The sequence below is a fragment of the Ixodes scapularis genome, unplaced genomic scaffold (assembly GCF_016920785.2).
Source record: "Ixodes scapularis isolate PalLabHiFi unplaced genomic scaffold, ASM1692078v2 PGA_scaffold5__190_contigs__length_132052651, whole genome shotgun sequence".
Taxonomy (NCBI): Eukaryota; Metazoa; Arthropoda; class Arachnida; order Ixodida; family Ixodidae; genus Ixodes; species Ixodes scapularis.
The window spans coordinates 53,045,597-53,065,481 of record NW_024609880.1 but is presented as its reverse complement, the minus strand read 5'-3'; the positions used below and the strand labels follow the sequence as shown (position 1 = coordinate 53,065,481).

Sequence of the window (19,885 nt, the reverse complement as noted above, 5' to 3'; positions counted from 1 at the left end):
ACACACACACACATCTGTCTCGACTGTCTCCGTCGGGTGTGCTCGTTTGTATTCAGCTTTGGGGGTACCGGCCGTCGCGATTCCTTGTGGTGTTGTTAAGCCTCTGCTAAAGTTTGTTTTGGCGGACATCGGTGGTGTGGCGCCGGACCGAGAGCTGCGACTTGAAGATGACGTGTTTTGCGGCAAATACCGTGCCAAAACACTGCAAGACTGACGTCCTGCGGGAAGTGGACGCCGGACTCTTGTCTAAGCAAGAAATTGCGAAGAAGCGTGCAATACCGAAAAGCATGCTATCTACTTACATAAAGAATAAGGGGGCTATTGGCGGCAGAAGTTGCCAACGAAAGGAAGAGGATGCGGGCCGCAAAGTATCGTGACCTTGAGAAAGTGCTTCTGCTTTGGATTAAGGACATGTGTGCACAGGATATTCCACTGAGCGGCCCTGTCATACTGGAGAGGCAGCGGACTTTGCCCAGCAGCTGGGTTACGACGACTTTGCTGCTTCAGATGGGTGGTTGCACCGATTCCGCGAGCGTTACGACTTTGTTTTCCGTGCTATGTCGGGAGAAGGAAAGGCCGTTACTTCACTTTTGTTTGTTCAAACTTTCGTTAATTCAAACTGAAGCGGCTTCACCTTGCAGTTCAAATTAACGAGCTTTTACTGTACTACAATATTAGTACATAAACATCAGTGCTGGAGGGAAACGCAAGCTGCCGGAATTCTGAGCGTCTTGTAGCGACGTTTTGCTACGAGACTTATCTAAATTAAGGGTATGCGAAAGTGGATTTAGAGATTGCCTTTTTTATGATGCGAGCTCAACCTACCTGTTCTAAGCACCCTAAAAAGATAAAAATTACAATCATGAGTGACCTTTCCCTCTAATAAAAACGTGACCAAGCATTGTGTCACGCCCCTTTGGCCCAAGCATCTCAGAAAATTCAAAATTTTGAATCGTGGGAGGCCTTTCTTTTTTTAAGAATGCGACCAAACATTGCAACACACCCCCTCCTTCTGAGGTGTGTCTCAGAAAAAGGGCATATCGCAATGTTCGGTCACATTTTCAATGAAAAAATAATCAGCAGATGATTGTAATTTTTGGTTTCCTGAGACGCTTAAGGCATGTAGGTTGAGTTTGTGTCATAAAAAAAGACAGTCTCGAGATCTACTTTAGTGCCCCTTTTAGTTTTTTAGAGAAAATTTGGCTACTGCTTCGAGGTTTTCGGCAGGTTCCTTTTCGAGTTCATCCTGCCATCTGTGACCACTTTTATGTTTTGCTTTTACTTTAGATAAAATATTAAAGTGCCTTAGGTAAAGTATATAAAGTTGCGTCGCTCTGAGGGCCACCTGTAATGTCAGTAGGAGAAATTAGCGCCTGCACATAGCAAACTTGGAGGAATGTTTTCTCCAACAAAACAGACTTGGAGGAATGTTTTCTCCAGCATGCTTTTAGGGGTAAGTTTTAGCACCTGATGTTTGAAGGCATGGCTCTGTTCCTGTGAAAAAAAAGAGAGCAACGTCTTTGGAAAGGAGATACATACTACCAAGTTGTGCTGGCAGTCAGGGTTTTTCCCCTTACCAAGCTGTGGTAGGATTAATACTTTTGAGCTGAAGAGTGTAGTATTGCAAAAGGGGAACTACATTCGTTTAAAGAGTTTTACAATGGAGCTGTTAAGGGCTAGGTTCCCCGGGATCGTGTCCCTGTATGTCGACACAAACCTACCTGGACAGCTACCGCCATCTATAAGCGACGGCGGCATGCACACAACCAGTATGGTTTCCGCCGTCGCTCGTAAATGGCGGCGACCTTTCCAGTTATAATAGAAGAATGGATAGTCGCGCGCATTGGTGAGAATTCATCGTAGGAAACAGTGCGAAAAACAGACGACGACGAAGAAGAAGCACACAGCGTATTGAGTATAGCTCTGCTGGTCTTTCTTCACGAGAGTGGAAAGGCTGAACGTTTTTTTTGCATGGTTTTATTGCGTAAATATTTTGTAGAAAACTTTATCTTAAGTCTCCTCGCAGTGAAAAGCCACACTGTGTGCTAGTATTAAGCCAAGTATAAAGCCATCGATGGTGTTTTTTTATTTGTTTTTTTACTCATTTCGTCACATTTCAGGTTAGCGGAATTCTTTGACTCGACCTTTCCCGTCCTGAAGGAGGAACTCATCCGTCGCAACAAGCTCAAGAGCTTTGAGCCGTGAGTGTGAAGCTCTCGTTGATGTGACCTGAGCAGAGTGTGTTCACCTTGTCCGTGTGCATGCCCAGAGTGTTCACCATGGTGAAGAAGCGACTCTCCTACGCCAAGACCTGTATCCTGAAGGTGTTCCGGTCCATGCTCCAGCAGTCCTGCCTGCAGCCGCTCACCGAGCTGGGGTCTGTTTCCGTGGAACACACACCTTCCATTTAATTTGTATTAGATATATATTATATCGACATAGACAAACATGTCTAACCGCCGAATTCAGAAACCTCACTCAAACTACACTCAAACTGAAGGGCCCCTCCACTTCCTCGAGAAGGCGCGAGGGCCGGCGCTGGCCAATCGCGAGGACAGATCCGCCGTCGCGATTGGCCAGCGCCGGCCCTCGCACCTTCCTCGAGGAAGTGGAGGGGCCATTCAGTTTGAGTGTAGTTTGAGTGAGGTTTCTGAATTCGGCGGTAAATCTCTCTAAGATTGTCACACGTTGCAACCATTTGTAGGTTATCAAACTATTTAGCATTGCTTTGTCCCAGAACAAAAATGAAGTGTGTCAGCGGTATTGTGTTTTTAACAAAAGCAACATGTTTTAACTTTTCAAGGCTTGTTCCCATATTTGCTGTGGAGTGTGCTCAAGTGTGTTGCGTGAGGTAGCCCTTGAATTGCGTATAACGAGACTGGAGGTTTTGAGTAGGTGTGAGATCAAAATTGGGTTATGGGGATATTTATACAGTGTGTAGTTGGTCAGCCATTTAAAGTTGCGACGAGTCACTCGCTGTAGTTGAGCAGTTTAGCCAGTGTAGTACAACCGCTAGCCTGAGGTCTTTAACGTGCACCACGCAGTAGTGATACACGACCGCACGATGAGATCAAATATGTGTACCATATATGACACATTGTCAGAATTATTCCAATCCCATAATAAAAAAGTTATGCGTACAAAATTGTAGAAATACATTTGCAGGTTGAGTGTGCTTTAAAGGGGCCCTGCAAGCACTTTTTTACTAGTTTTTAATTTGCATCAAACCTGAGCGCACTGACCGTAGTAACTTAATGCAACTTTTCTTTTCTCGAATTTCGCCTTATTTTAAAAGTTATAGGCAAATTAAAATTACAAAAACAAGCAAAAAATAACCTCCCTCATGACGTCCTTGGTTGCTGAGCGGCCGTGAACTAGAGGAGTGATAGTGAGCTCAGCGAGCGCTTACGGCTGCCGCACTCCGTGTTGACGGCGCGAGAGGGCGCCACTAAAGCGTATTCTGGATAGGCTGTATACAGCGGGCAGCCAGAGCGGCTCTCATTGCATTTGCTGCGCGATTAAACACTAATTCGGCATGACACTTCATTGGCCACGAACGACAGCAAACACGGGGTGAAGATCAGTTCAGAATGGGAGCCACTTCGCGCTGCCGTACCGCGAAATGGCCAAAACGCAAGACAAAGCTACTCGCTGAAGGCCTTCGGAACGCTCGGAGCCGGTCGGATCCTCAAGTCCGTAAACGACCGCAGCGCCGCCGCGTACATTCGGGACCTTTCCGTGTCGGCGCCTGATCCCACTACTCTTTTCTAGTATGCGCCGCCTTTTCCCCCGCTTGGTGGCGCGTATGTCGACGGGTCATTTCTTGTTTCCGTACTTTATAAACTGCATTTGTTTCTTTTCTGACCTAAAACATTGAACAAAAACTACTTTTATAAACAATTGAAACGTTTCGCGCCACTTATATTTTGTATTTCGACTAAAAAGAAGCTTTTAGCGGCTCTGACCAGTAGTAAGCCAAGGACCAAAGACGTCATATTTCGCGCGCTTTCGGTACCGCGGGTCGCCCCCGTCGGTGGAGGAAGCTTCCGCGTCGTCCGGTTAAAATATGATGCACTGATATTCAGTTACTCTCTCCGTGCCCGCTGGCTTGCCCGAACCCCAAGACACGTGGAAACCGCAAAAAAAGTATACACTTAAATGTGATTGCAGGGCCCCTTTAAGGCACCTATTAGACGGCACCAGTGTGCCAGAGGGTTCTATCCTTGTAAGTGGTTAGAAGTAGAAATGTGCGAATAGTGGATTTTAAGTTCAAAGCGATGAGTGGTTTCGCCGAATATTTTTTAATCGGATATTGAATATTTTCTCTAACCTTTCACTACTGCACCATGCTCTAAATGAAAACCCAGCCGAATTCGTGAAGGTTGTTCCCAAGCTTCCATTTGTCCATTTCGAAGCTAATTTTAATCTAACTGTCTTTATTGACTATGGCTTCAGTAAGTCCAATGCCTACATCGGAATGGCAAGTAGATGGTGCACTTGACATAAAATTAAACCTATAGACAGACAGATTGTTTACGGACAAGCCCACATTTGACCACATTGGGTGTAAGCACTGCGCAAGCGCAGAAGCCAGACTCGCACGAGGTGAAGTTTCTGCGCATGCGCCGTAGCAACAACAGTGCCACCGCAGAGATGCGACGTCAGAGCCGCAGGTTGGCGTATAGGGATGCCCAACTCTACCTCATCGAGGAAATTTATAAATGTTATTGCTAAATGCAAATATTGTTTCTTCAGTTGTGAATGATAAATGCAGGTTGTCAGGGCATCTCTGCTGAACATATACTTACGCATAATAGCGAATTTAACCTTGAAAATTTTATCCAATGGAGACATTAACATTCACAAAGCTTTTTTTTTTTTTTATATACACCAGTGGTTTTTTTTTAGCACGTGGCTGCATTATCTTGTACTTTTAGAAGTGCTGATCGCTGGGTTCTAGTTTTGTTGGGTGCACTTCTTAGTGAGCACTGGTGCAGTGAGGAGATGACTTACCAACGGCAGTGAGCTCCACGGGTGTTGCTTCTTTGTGGTGCATTGGTGCTCAGTAAGAAGTGCGCTCAACAAGGCTAACCCACCGCAATCAATATTTAAAAAAAATATTAATATTGCGGTTTACCCCGAAATGAATATCGAATGGCGTATTATTGTAAACTGCTGTTCAGAAATTTGAATATTCGCACAATTTTAGTTACAAGGGAATGCTACGCAAATGAGCTCACTCAACGCAAATGAGTGAACCAGCCTTAAAACATATTTGCTGTACTCTTCCTGACAAGACTGCGTTCCTGCACCCATGAAAGAATAACCCTGCAAAATTTCTTTCTTTTCACAAGTACTTGTTCAACAAAACAGTTTTTTACAGCCACATTTACTGCCATCTTGCTACTTAACACACCATAGGACTTGCATTTCTGACATAGATATAATATATTTACTAGAACGTTACTTATGCTATTCTTACTCTAAAGAAACTCTTAAAAGCAGAATGACTAACAGATCTACATAGCTTAAATTGTTTCTAGGCTAGTTATGTGTAGCAGCATTTGGTTCTAATTTTATCACTTTATGTCTTCTATTTCAACACCAGTCAAGAGAAACCAACAGGCCAGGAACTTCCCTACCTGGAATCTTTCTTCGAAGTCATCTGCAACTGCCTGACAGAGAAACAGTAAGTTTTTCTCTTTCCTTGAATTTGTATTGTCCCGTATTATTGTGGCTTCCCAAACTTACTTGGGAAGCCACCCAAGGATTGCTGGGTATCACGGGTTACTCGAGCCTTCAAAAGGTTTTTGCTTGCCCAGCCCTTGAGTTGTGTACAGTGTAGACCGTATATAACGTATGTCGCGGGAGTCGCGAAAATCCGCACTATAAGCGGTACCGCGCTATAACCAAAACATAGATTTTTCAGCCCAAAATACATGCCATGAGACAACTTACCTTTGTAAAACAATTTATTTTATATTAAATGAAAAAATGAAAGCCGTTTACAACTCCCTGTAACGCCGAATTAGAGTGCAGCTCTTGAGGAGGAGGAGGGAAGGGTACTGGGGGGTGGGTCAAGTGACCTCGGGGGGCGGGGGGTCACGTGACCTTGGGGGTCACGTGACCTTGTGGGTCACGTGACCTTGTGGGAGTCACGTGACCTTGGGGCGTCACGTGACGTCGGGGGGTCACGTGACCTGGGGCCACGTGACGATACCGATGACGTCATCAGTAGCGTCACTGATGACGCCATCAGTGATGATGATGACGATGCGGATGCCGGTGACGTCATCAGTGACGTCACTAATGACGTCATCAGTGATGATGACGATGACGATGCGGATGCCGGTGACGTCATCAGTGACGTCACTGACGACGTCATCAGTGCCTATGACGTCAACGGGGGGTCACGTGACCTCGGGGGGTATCCCCAGGTCACGTGACCCCAGGGGGGGTCACGACCTGGGTAACCATCGTGACCCTCGTGAGGGTAACCCTAGTAACCCTTGTGAGGGCAACTCTCGTGACCCTCGTGAGGGTAACTCTCGTGACCCTCGTAAGGGTAACTCTCATAACCCTCGTGACCCTCGTGAGGGTAACTAACCCTCGTAACCCTCGTGAGGGTTACGAGGGTGAGTAACCCTCGTGAGGGTAACTCTCATAACCCTCGTGACCCTCGTGAGGGTAACCCTCGTGAAGGTTACCCTCACGAGGGTTACTAACCCTCGTAACCCTCAAAAGGGTTACCTTCACGAGGGTTACCCTCACGAGGGTTACTAACCCTCGTAACCCTCGTGAGGGTTACAAGGGTAAGTAACCCTCGCGAGGGTTAGTTACCCTTGTAACCCTCACGAGGGTTACAAGGGTGACTAACCCTTGTAACCCTCGTAACCCTCGTGAGGGTTACGAGGGTTACGAGGGTTAGTTACCCTCGTGGCCCTCGTGAGGGTAACCCTCATGAGATTAACCCTCGTAACCCTCGTAACCCTCACGAGGGTTACGAGGGTTGCGGTTACGCCGACGGCGACGGCGACGCCGACGCCGACGGCGACGCCGCTCAAGCCGGGAACAGGCCCCTAAGAGCTGCGCTCTAAAATAAAGCTTAGTTTGAGGAAAGTCTTTATTTCACCAGACTAGTACACTTCTCTCTCAAGTGTGTCATGCATTTTGAAAGAAATGAGCGACTTTTGCCTGGTGCAGCCTTTTAACGGTGTCGCGGGTTGCGGACGTACGTTGCGAGCGTTCAGGATTGCTAACCCTAATCACTTCTCTCCGGCGATGAAAACGCGTGAAAATTCGCATCCTTTATACGGTACGCGCCAGTAATACCTTCAACTTGAGCACAGTCATGAAATGCTCCAAATAAGAAATCCGGGCGATGTTCGAAAACACAAATGCTTAGAAAGCACCACTGTAGTCGAAGTAAACAAACACGATGACACGGGCGTTTCTGCTGTCTTGAGAGTGCCGCCATGACATCGCCGCACGAGTAGGTGGATCTTCCCTTCTAGTACGTGCTGGGTTATCATAGCGACGCTCGACGAAAATTCACAGTCAAGGATAGCGCTTTTACGCAGAACGATAAGCTTCCACCACGCCGTCTACGTCGACGATCACAACCAACGCCATGCTTGCGGATAGAAGAAGTCGCCCCGCGACCGGCATGCAACGCGCGCGAACACTTCTCGACCTGCGATTGGTCTGTCGTTGCGGTTTCCAACGCAGCGGAGTGACGCACGCACGTGAACAACATGTGCGTGCGTCCCTCCATCGCTATGGCAACTGAAGCTTCTCTCTTCGCTTCTCCCCGCTTCTTCGAGCAACCTCCTTGCACCGCGAGTTCCGCTTGCGGCTAGCGCCGTCCGCCGTTATTTTGCTTATCTAGTGTCGCACAGAGAAGCGTGCTCGCTGCGCCGGTTGGCGCGGTCGGCGGGCTGTTTCAGAAACCGCATTATAACCGGTATTTCCATTCGCGCGCCTGCATTTTAAGCGGTATGTAATTACATGGAGTTCTATGGGAGGCGAACCGGTGGTTTAAAAAAGCCGCGTTATACCCGGTGCTGCACTATAACCGGTTACGTTGTAAGTGGTCTATACTGTACTTCTCCAGCTTAGCTGAACTTTGGTCGTGGCTGAGTTGTGCTCTCATGCATTTCTTTAGTAAAAGAATGGCATCTTTATTAATAACTCAGATGGGTTTATTTTTTATATGGGTGTCGTGGAATACAAATTTTTAAACGTTTCGTAAGCCTCGAATGAACTAGTAACCCCTGCAACGACTTTTTGACTGATTTTTAATTTGCACCGAACCTGAGCGCACTGAGTGTAGTAACTTAATGAAACTTTTCTTTTCTCAAATTTTGCTTTATTTTAAAAGTTATAGGCAAATTAAAATTTACAAAAACAAGCAAAAAATAACTTCCTTCATGACGTCCTTGGTCGTGGCTTGAGTGACCGTGAACTGAAGGAGGGATAGTGAGCTCAGCGAGCACTCATGGCTGCCGCACTCCGTGTCGACGGCTCGAGAATACCATAAAGCATATGCTGGATAGGCTGTATAAAACGGGTGTTCAGGGCGGCTCGCATTGCATTTGCTGCGCGATTAAACACTAATTCGGCATGGCACTTAATCGGCCACGAACGACAGCAAACACGGGGTAAAGGTCAGTTCAAAATGGGAGCCACTTCGCGCTGCCATATCGCCAAACGGCCAAACCACAAGCCAAACCTGCTCGCCGAAGGCCTTTGGAATGCTTGGGGCCGGTCGGATCCTCAAGCCCGTATATGACCACAGCGAATCCACATACATCCAAGACCTTTCTACGCTCGCCGCTCGTCGGTGGCTGATCCCACTACCCCTTTCTAATATGCGCCACCTTTTCCACCACTTGGTGGCGGGTATGTCGACAGGTCATTTCTTGTTTCTGTACTTTATAAACTGCATTTGTTTGTTTTCTGATAAAAAATACTTAACAAAAACTGCTTTCATAAGTAATTGAAATGGGTCACGCCACTTATATTTTTTATTTCGACTAAAAAGAAGCGTTTAGCAGCTCTGACCAGTAGTAAGGCCAGGACCAAAGACTTCACATATCGCACGCTATCGGCACCGTGTGTCGCCCCCGTAGGTGGAGGAGGTTTCCACGTCGTCCGGTTAAAAAATATGACGCTCTGATATTTAGTTACTCTCTCCGTCTCTTGTGGTTCGGGCTTGCCCGAACCACAAGAGACGTGGAAGTTGCAAAAAAGACGCTTAAAAGACACTTCAATATGATTGCAGGGCCCCTTTTAGGGGGTACACTATCTAAAAAGGTCAACTTTTGAACCTTTAGCTTAATATGGATTAAATTTACTGCATATATTGGCAGTTGTGAGAGAAAATGCAGTGCAAAGTTTAATTTGTGTATACATGATTTGTGAAATAAATTATATCATAGTTGTTTTTATTTGGAGCACACTGACATTGTTTAGCAAAACTATCGTAAAAAAACTAATGTAATACCCAACATTTTTCTTCGCTAGATATGCAGCAGAATGCCGGGAGAGTGCAACTATGAAAACAAAATTTCAAGGAAGTAATTTCTTTTATGCTAACATTGTGCTGAAAGACCAAATAAATTTTTTACCTTTTATGTTGACAAAATTTAACATCTATTGTAAAATACACTCTGAAACTAATAAAAAAAATGACACAGTTGCATTGCTTACCAAATTCCAGTTAGCAAAGACAATTAGGAAGCTTTTCTTTTTGTCCCTTTACCAAACAGTAGTTTTCCTACAGTAAAATTTATGCCAAAAACTAAAAGTGAAATGGAGAGAAATGCTTTCGAAGTGCTCTAGCTTCTACGTTTTCTCTAGCATCGGTGGATCGAAAATAAGTTATAAAAAAATAACAATGCAGTTTAAACAAATCAAAATTTCTGGGAATGCTCTAGAGTCGAGATGTTGGTGGGTGTAAATATTGCATTTTTCAAAATTACCTTTTTTGGCAGAACTTTTTCTGGTCTAATAAACTGCTCCTATTCTGCAAGAATTGTTCATCAAGGGACATATTTTTCTTGCTTGCAGCTTCATCTTTGCATACCAGCAGCTCTACCCGGTGGAAGAAGACATTGGAATGTTTGAACAGTTCAATTTCTTTGTGTATCCTTTTGTTCTTGTTTGGCCCACCAAAGCTTTATTTGCTCGTTTTATGTTGGTAAAGATCTTAGAAAGTGCGCATGGCGTTAGCGAAAAGAATAAACGGGTATTTTAGTGATTAGTATATTCTCTTTTATTCTGCTTTTATCTGTTAGATCACTACAAATGTTTTCAAAGGAATCCGGTCAGAAGTAGACTAATTTACTCACAGTGCTTATAGTGTTCAAAACTGCAGTCTCACCACACTATGACAAAAAAAAAACACCTTCTCTGGTCTCTTTCATTAGTGCAAATGTGGCGAGGTTAACTACATCATTGTACTCACCTCACTTGATGTTAGGGGTTTTTTTGGTAGCATTTAGCAATGTTCCATGTTCTTGTTTGCCAATCCTAAAGAGCATGCTTGAAAGGGCAAAGAGCAAGACTTTTGATGATGTTCTTAGAATCTGCCTGGTAATGAAGTGTGCACCAGCGATAGACAAATCAGAAGGAGCCATAGTATAAACTATTATCTCTGTCTCTTTATCCGGCCTTTTTTTTTCTGTGATTTTTGGGAGATTATAAGAAATGCTGGGGAAAAACTGGCCCGCATTTACAACAGAAAATGCCGATCCACTTTTGTTGCTTGCCGTTAGTGACCTCCGCTAGTCGCACGCCTGGTACCTTGTGACAGATTATGTTTTGAACGCCTCGTGCTGGTCATTTTTCAAATGTGAGCATGCCGATTCCTTGACCGAGTTCATTCCAGGGACAACACGAGAGTGTTGTATGTCCTCCAAAGCATATGCATGGTGTACGTGGGACTGGGCTGCACGCCTCCGACGAACCTCTCCACTGCACAGGTGGGCATACCTGGGACCGTGACTTCTGGTTGGCAGGGCTCACAGGCATTACTGCAGGTCCTGAACGTAACACGTCGCAGTTAGGTGGTTGCTTGCATGAGGCATTGGCTCTCAGACAAAGGCCTGCAGACATCCACGAAAGCATTTTAAAGCAATAGCTATAGTTGGGAACCCCCGCGTTCGCGGTTGACTGACCGCTTGATGTGACATCAATTTCCCCTTTATATATTTAGTGGGGAAATCATTGTGGTGTCGCACGATGTTGCATGACATGGTCGCTCGTTAATACTCGACGAAGCGCCGTTGCACCTTCGTTGCGTTTGATGGAATGCCTAGGCCAAGCGGTCTTTTTGTGGTCCACGAAACCTCGCTCGTCAATCTTTCGATAGATGTGGCAGCGCGCTGTGCTTCTGCAGGACCTGGCCACGAAACCGAAGGCAGAGAAAACGATACCTTCCTTCCACAACGCCAGCAACAACAACGCTGGCAGCGGCGGCAGAGAGGAAGGAGCTTGCGGAGGCGGACCGTCAACTTCATCGGCGGCTGCGGACCAGAGTTCCCAAGTGCAGAGCCTCGGGGAGCTTTTCCCAGATATGCCTTCGGAGTTCCTTCAGGTACAATTTTTTGGATTCTTTGCCGTTCAGTTTTTAGAATCATTTTATGTCAAGTTTCTACGTAGCTAGAAAACAATTTACAGTAGACTCGTTAATTCAAACTCCAGGAAGCCACAAATTTTGTTTGAATTATCAGAAGTTTGAATGATCAAATTCATCTCAATATGATGCTAGATAAAGTTATGATTTGCCATATGAACGGCTACTTTTACAAAGCAGATATTTGATGATTTCCTTTACATAGGGCTACTGTTCATAAGCAGATGTGCCACACATGAAACATTTATGAAATGTATGGTGTGAGTTTATTTATCTCTAAAAAATGTTTATTGTGGACTGTTTAGACAGCACATGACATCACGGAACAAAATTAAGCTTGTTCCTCAGGCCAAGAAGTTGTCTACATGAGTAATGAAAACAGGAATCACGTGGCAATTTTTATAACAACTTGCGCGTAGTGCCAGTTTTCATAGCTCATGTGCGTTCTGCTTGAGCTCCGTTGAGTGTGCTAATCACCGAGCAGTTGTGCTCTGCGGAGAAGCAGCACCCACGGAAACAAGCTCTGCGGATGTTGCTTCTCTGCAGTCCACTAATGCTCGGGAAGAAGTGCACTCAACGGGGCTGCAAGGACAAAAAGTATGAATTACACGAAAACGCCGTTCGAATTAAGCGGCTCATGAATACATTAAAAACATAGAGGGACAGCCAAAATTTGGAAATTCGTTTGAATTATTGCGAACCAACTGTAGTCTAACTTAGGCGCCTTTAGGAGAGTCGAATGTAAAAAATCATCCACTCAACTTTAACATTGGCATTCTAATAGTGTGAATTTTAATATTGACTGGACATTTTGGGTATAGTAGTTTTCCTACACTCTATCTCGCTAGTTGCTCACCATGCTACTATAGGAACAAAGATGCTAGCAGTTGGGAGAAGAGGGAATGAAGGAACTCCCCTCTTAACCTGACCCTCTTTTGTGTACCCTGTGTTGCTTTTCTCCCCTTCGGAGATTAGGACGTCGCTCGAAATTCGTATGAAAGTGGCTTTCCTCCTTCTCCCACCTGTAGCTTCCAAAGCACCATATGCAACTATAGTCGGTGACAGGTCAAGAACGAAGTGGAAGCTCCTCCCACCTCTTTCCACTTTAGCAGAGCAATCGCCGAAGAGGAGGCGATCTCTTCTCCACCGTTCGCTCTGCGAATGTGGAAAGAAGTGGGAGGGGCTTTCATTCTTGACCTGTCACCAACTATAGTGAGAGAGTATAGTTCCACCTGCAGCTTAGTAGCATACATTAGAGCACTGTATGGGCCTACCTTTTACGGCCCGGGCCCGTTGGCCCTGAGTCTTGCCCAACTGGGTCCGTCCCGGCTGGAGGTTCCTCGATAGTGGGAGATAACGCACGTCTGGGGTGGGACCCGAGAACAACGTGTACTACCTGGCCCGGCCTGGCCTGGGCCCGTGGCAGAGCTCTACTCCACCTGGCCCATGATTCTGCTGAAAGTGTTCTCTTGCAATTTGCCCATACCCTTTAACCCGCTTCACTGCAAAGGGTAATTACAGTCGCTGATCAATTTTCAGACTTCACAGGGACCGAAGAAACATTTAAATAATAGAGCGGTCTGAAAAATAAGCGGATTAATTAAAAGAATCGCTTTTATTATGCTGAGCGGGCTTAAGAAAGACGTCAATATTGTTTTGCTTCAGGTTATGCCTCCGCTTGCATTCGGGCACTTTCTCTTAGCTCAAGAATCGCTGCCTTCTTCTCTAGCATTGTGGCCAAGTACCTTTCGCGCTTTTGAGCAACACTTTGCGGCACGTGTAGAACAGTTAGGGTCACGACATCCGAGCCAGCATAGTTCGAAAATATGATTCACCGAGACTAGATGAGGGGCGCAAGTCCACAGCTGCAGATAGGTGAATGAACAAAGCAAAATCGTAACAGTGATAATAATGACACGCAGCTAGAGATAAAAAAAAAAGCCATAATATAGCGTCACCTAGCGTTAGGCCTTAGCAGTACTCAGGTGGCGCTGCCAAACCAAGCCAATCCTGGTTTACAGGACAGAGATAACATCTTCGCGCGAAGATACCATCTGTAAAGAATGCATTTGTATGGAGAATTGTGTTCTTTATTTGATTATTCGCTATGTTATTTATGCGCAACGCGATGATTGGCTGTATATGTGTTCTGCGGGAAAGTAGGCGCAAGGGCCTTGTTCATAAATAGTGCGGCTATTAGTCGAGGGAATACGGTATTTGTATCGGGTAGATCACGGTTCCTCGTTTTTCTGGCCTAAATATCAAACAAGTCCCGAATTATCGGCTCCAAAAAATTGGTCGGCGACTGTATAATATTTGCCAGTCTACAAAAACTAAGTTTGAGTAAGTATCTCTGGGAACGAAAGGTGCTATTGTGCATGCCCTTGATCAGTGGGACATCTTTACAAAGATATGAGCTCATGCCGACAACCTTGGTAGAAGTGCAATGAGAGCGTACAACCATGGATGAACCAGGCTTGTGTAGAGCACTGACCACATTTGATTAAATCGTATGTTTAGGTTTAAACTTAGTTTGCTCGGTATTCTTTTTTTGCATATATAAATGTGTTTGTTCCTCTCTGCAGCAATGCCTCGAGTACTACAACAACTATGAGGAAGTGGTTATGGCACTCCTAGACAACAACCTTCCTCCAAGCCTCTGTCAGCCAGAACCTTCAAGCTCACGGTAAGTCAAGTGATGAATGTTCCTCTGGGTTTTTTATGTTTTTTTATTTTGTTTTGTTTTCTATGCGAAGCACTAGTAAATTGTGGTGTTGCGGAGGGTTCTCGTGTTTTTGTCCAAATTTGCACGTGCAAAATTACTAGTTCCAGTGACATGCGAGTTCGTAGCAAGATCCTGCGTTTTGTTTTGCGATTTGCGCTCATGTTGTTGGTTCCAATGGCTTACAAGTTTTTTTAGCCAGTTTCTATGTGCTTATCGCAACATGAAACACAAATTTGTTGCATGCACAATCTGCTGTATCCTTTCCCCGTTACGAAGGAGTTTGTAGCGAATTCCCGCGTGTTTATTGCGTTGTTAAACATGAATTTGCTGTGTCAGTGATCTGCGGTGCCGGTTCCTGTGTCCGGTATCCCTGTGTTTATTAATTTTTATAAAGCTTTGCTGCCTCATCCCCTAAGATAGCCCACCTCATGTTTTTTTACCATTTATATGTCTTCATTTTGTGTGGGCACCCTTATGAAATTTTACATTAATTTGTTTTCTGTTTTTTTTTCTGTGTTGCATTTCTGATTTGGAAACAATCCTAACTGAATCAGGTTCTACAGAGTGAAACAAAGAGACGCCAGGCTCTTTAAATCGACCGGAAAATTCGGTTTCTTAACCTATCGAGCTACGACTTTGTGCAGCGTTGCCCACAGATGGTGCATTTTTTTCTGTAAAATTTGCAAAGAGCGAACTTACCTGAGGAAAAAGTAAAGAAAGAAAAAGGCTTAGCTCCTATGGAAAGGCAGCGACGCCACCGGTCTTCAAACAACACGGCGCCGTTTCGCACAGGAGACAAGAGATGGCGCAAGCGGTCGCGACGCCAACTGCCGCCAACGAACGAGCATACGACGCCGAGAGCCGGCGTCTTTAGCAGACAAGGAACTGCAGTTCCTTGTTGTTACCGCGCCTGTTTTTGTTTCTGCGACTGTCGCCGCCTGCGGAACGCGCCGCTTTTGAGTCCAAAAAAAATTGTCCGCTAAAGACTGTCCGCTAAAGACACTGGCTCTCGGCGCCGTATGCTCGTTCGTTGGCGGCGTTCGTTGCGCAATCTCTTGTGTCCCGTGCGAAACGGCGCCGTGCTCTTTGAAGACCGGTGGCGTCGCTGCGCTTCCATAGGAGCTAAGCCTTTTTCTTTCTTTACTTTTTCCTCAAGTAAGTTCGCTCTTTGCAAATTTTACAAAAACAAAATGCACCATCTGTGGGCAACGCTGCACAAAGTCGTAGCGCGATAGGTTAAGAAACCGAATTTTCTGGTCGATTTAAAGAGCCTGGCGTCTCCTTGTTTCACCCTGTATTACATTTTATGAACTGCAGTCTTACTAGGTAGATGTTAGAAATCAAAAGTATCACAGAGGTTTCATTCAACAGGCATGACTAAGTACTAATATATCTGTGTCAGTCGTTATCGAAACATTCTCCCAAATAAGAAAGTCAGTGATTATCTTCATGATCTCCGTTAACGTCCTTTTAAACCTTTCTCAATGTTCGAAGCCCTAAAAAACATTTTTCTCTCTTTCTCCATTTTTAAAAACCTTTCCAGGCTTGCCACGCTCGAAGCAAGGAGCATCTACGACAATGATGAGTTTGACATCCTACGGAGGGACGACGTGGATTTGTCCAGAATACACATTGGAAAGAAGTATGGTTCCTTCGACCCTTTTGAGTTTACAGTCTTGCGTTAGATCTTGTTCATCTGGAGGACCGACTGACTGTAAATAGCGACCATAAATACTTTGTAAAAGCAAGAGCTAGGAGACAGCTATTACCTACTATTTATACAAATATTGATACATCAGTTACACCACGGGTTCGAAATCGTAGCAAACTTCCCCTTTCCAAATTGTGTCCCGTAAATCTGGGTGCGGAAATATCGGTTGCTTGGTTTCAGATTTAAATCAACATTTGATCTTGCAGAGCCAAGAAAGAAAAAAAAGAGCCTTAAAGTGTGTTACTTGGGTTTCTATGGATACTTCACAAAAGTAAAGGCCCGGGGGCCGCTTCTATGCTCCGTTTCGCCTTACGATAGACTGCAACAGTTGCTACGAGCCGTCCTATTCTCAATCCAGTGCTGTGGGCTTATCACGTGACTCCCCGCCCCATATGTCACTGCTCCCTTCCGGAAAGTCACGTGATGCTCCCACGGCATTAAACTGGCTCCGATGGCTCGTGGTGTTCGCCATGATCTATTGCAAGGTAAAACAAAGTATATATACCGTTGAGACTGGTTATAGCGAAGTTGGTTATAATGAAATAGCGGCTACAGCAAAGCGATCACAATTTCCCGTTCCCGTTTGCACTTTTTCAATGCATCTGTGTCTGTTTCTAGCGAAGGAAATCGAGCGGCTCCTGTGGATATAGCAAAAATAAATTTTGTGATAATTTTAAAAAAATAATAAAATTCGGAAAGTTTATTGAGTCTCGGACCGCCACACTTTGCTGCCGCCGCCAAGGAGCCACTCAGAACAGGCTGCAGAAGATGCTGGAAAGGCTGCCGGCGGCAGTCTCTGCAACGTCGTCTGCTTTCTGTTCCTTATCTGGGAAGTGGCTTTACCGCATCGCACGCGAAGAAGCCGTCTTGGCATGTTGATAGGGGCATTCGGAGCACTAGCAACAACGTACCGGCGGAGATGACGGAGAGAGCCTAGATTTAAGAGAAGGAGCGTGGCCAGTGTGGCGAGGAAACTGGGCGGAGAGGTGGACACGTTAGCAGAAGGTGAACGCTTTTGAGTTTTGACCCCTTGCATGCTGCAGCTCGTTTTGCAAACGCGGTCGACAAACCACGTGACCCCGATCGAGCAGTTGCCCCATCTCTTAAATCTAGGCTTTTTATACTGATGACAGACAAGCTTGAGCACGAACTCGGTGCCGTGTATGCTTCTTTATTTGCTTCGTGATCCGTGGCGGCGTTGCTCAAGCACCGATTCGGTGAATCATTGCCACTCAACGATGTAGAGTCCCGGCACCCTCGGCACCTCGACGGGGAAGAGGAAGGCAAGCTCCTTGCATCAAAAGTGTGCCATCCACGACGGAGTGCTCATAAGCGTAAAAAATGCCATCCACTGCCGGCGTCCTCCTTGGGGCCATCGCAGCTGTCGACACAATCTGTACATAGCAGGATCTTTTTTCGGTGGGCTTCTCGCAGTTGGCAAAAAGCGGCTCCGATCTAGCAGCAAACGCATGCAGGGAAGCCTTGGCCGCTTTCTGCAGGCCCGATAAACATGTGCCCGTGACAACCTGTGTTACCTTTTTTTTTTTTAATGTTATTTGTATGAGTCCAAGTATAACGAAGAAGCGGATATAGCGAAGCGATTTCCGATTCCCGTTGACTTATTGTTATAACTGGTCTCGACAGTAATAACATACAAATATCAATACCTGTGTTTCACTATGGCCACATAATAGTAATACTGAGTATCCCTTCCCCAAAATGTATCCTGTGAATCTGGGCCTAAAGTATGCAGCGCGCCACTTCGGCTGCTTCTTTTGAGTCGTGGCGGTGACGTCAAAATGCCAAACTCTGATTGGCTCTGATTGAAGGATGGTGGGTAGACCTCAAGGCAGCTTGCAATGAGTTATACCCCCTGTCCTTCAATCGGAGCCAATCAGAGCTCGGCCTTCTGATGTCATCACAACCCCTGCAGAAGAAGCAGATAAACTTACGCTGACATTAGGCAGGTAGCAGCTGTTTGGTATCTAATCTTAAACGAACATCCCTCAAAATTGCGGGCCTAAGAAGACGACAGACCTTAAAGTGCGTTGCTTGTTTTTGTCCAGGAGCAAGACGCCAAAGTCCCTGGACGAAAAGGGCCACGACAGAGTACTGAAGGAAGTCTACGAGAAGTACAGCATGATTCACGAGGACGTTGCAGAAGACACGTACGAGGACGAGTATGACGACACGTACGATTCCAACGACGTCGGTCTCGAGGAGCCGGCCCGTGGGGACGAACTGACGACGCGAAGGTAGGCTCCTTCGAGGTGCAATTACGAACCCAGTTGTCACTGAAAGTGGGGTGGGCGTTCCCCCATTATTTTACGGTACTACCTCTGTTTGTCGTCTGTTGGCACAAGTCGAGCGAAAGAGCCGTAATCACCCGTAGCTTTTGGGGGAAAAAGTTTTGATGGGCGTACGGGAATTTCAAGACACCATATATATTACGGGTTTAGCCGCCGCACTAACGGGGCTAGGTGATGATACTAGAGGTGCGACAGCGGCAGAAATTTGTTCCTGAAGGATCACTATGGTGACGGGATAGCCAACTGCATCTACATATACTCTGTTATAGCAGAAGCTACTGGAGCGGGTTTCGGGCATTCGGAGCCCGCGGTGCAAGCACCGTTCGGGACAACCAGCTTGTCCGTGTAGTTTCGGCTTCGCTCGCATTTGAAGTGAAACGGACTGGAGCGGCTGTTTTACCAGTTTTATTGCTTCATTTGTTTGAGTATTATGATTCATGGTTGGGCCATAGTTTTGGGATGTGTATGTAGGCGTGTATTACGGAGCGTGTACAGAAAAGCAGTTCAAGAGTGGTGCCTAGCGCAAGCCTTGTCCATCCAAGAAATTTCCCTTTGAAAGTATCACGAAGGGCCAGGAGGACCAGACAACTGCCAACTCTCGTCCAAGTACATCCTGCATTTCTTGGTGTAGTCTGTTGTCGTGGAAACTGAGTCAACTTGAACCATCTCCGTCCTAACAAGCTGTCCCATCGCAAGGAAAGTTACTGTGGCTGCTAAATCTGCCGTATAGCGCAGTAACTAGGTAAATGTGGGCGTTGCCCCAAGCTGCTGTTCAGAAATTTAGGCGTGTCTGTGGTTTGTCTCGTGTTTAATGCGATTGCATGCGCCGCATCTCTCAAACGTTTTCTTCTGTTCAACTGGACCCTTCCCAGGCCCTTCACCGTACCTCGTGTCTTGGAACCAAAGCAGGGGCGGAGGAATGGAGACAGCCGCTATGACGATGGCGGAGGAGCCTTCGAAGAGGTATGTTAGAGTTATAAAAAGATGTTTTCTTGCCTTCCCGTTAAAAAAAACAAGGTCTCACCATTTTATGAATTCAAGTCACAGGATCTCTCATTCCCTTCATCACTTTTTTTGGGGCGAGTTTTATTAGAATACCGTATTTAGTCACATAATGAACACACTTTCTTTTCCCAAACAATTGGCACATATTTGGGGGGTTCATTACGCAGGGTAAAATTTTTGCATTTACACACTTCGTGCAAATGTCATATTAGGTGCCAATATGACACGGCAAGGTACTGTGGCACGTCTCCACTGATGGAGACACACCCAGTAATCATGCTTTATAAATTGCGAACCTTTTCAGTGCGCTTTCGGCGTGCCTTTTGCCGAAGGAAAAGCGTCCTACGAAGCTCACTTAGCACAGAGAGCAGTGGGGCCATTCTTAGGCCTAACCACTTTCATGATTTCACCGTCCAAAAGCGGACCACAGCTGACGGCGTGTTTGTTGACATCAATGTATCTGATGGACGAAGCACGTCCGGGGCTGGGCAATTCCT

General features: G+C 45.8%; 1 protein-coding gene across 2 annotated transcripts in view; it reads left to right on the top strand.

Moving 5' to 3' along the window:
* Nucleotides 1–19,885, top strand: part of LOC8026598 (activating signal cointegrator 1 complex subunit 2) — a 35,595-nt gene that overhangs the window by 9,496 nt on the left and 6,214 nt on the right. For both annotated transcript variants that reach the window (XM_029987515.4, XM_029987516.3), the window contains exons 8-17: nt 2,121–2,201; nt 2,270–2,377; nt 5,609–5,689; nt 10,072–10,146; nt 10,892–10,985; nt 11,402–11,599; nt 14,224–14,324; nt 15,907–16,005; nt 18,141–18,329; nt 19,256–19,346. In XM_029987515.4, coding sequence (XP_029843375.3) covers nt 2,121–2,201; nt 2,270–2,377; nt 5,609–5,689; nt 10,072–10,146; nt 10,892–10,985; nt 11,402–11,599; nt 14,224–14,324; nt 15,907–16,005; nt 18,141–18,329; nt 19,256–19,346 — 1,117 coding nt within the window. The remainder of the gene's footprint in view (nt 1–2,120; nt 2,202–2,269; nt 2,378–5,608; nt 5,690–10,071; nt 10,147–10,891; nt 10,986–11,401; nt 11,600–14,223; nt 14,325–15,906; nt 16,006–18,140; nt 18,330–19,255; nt 19,347–19,885) is intronic.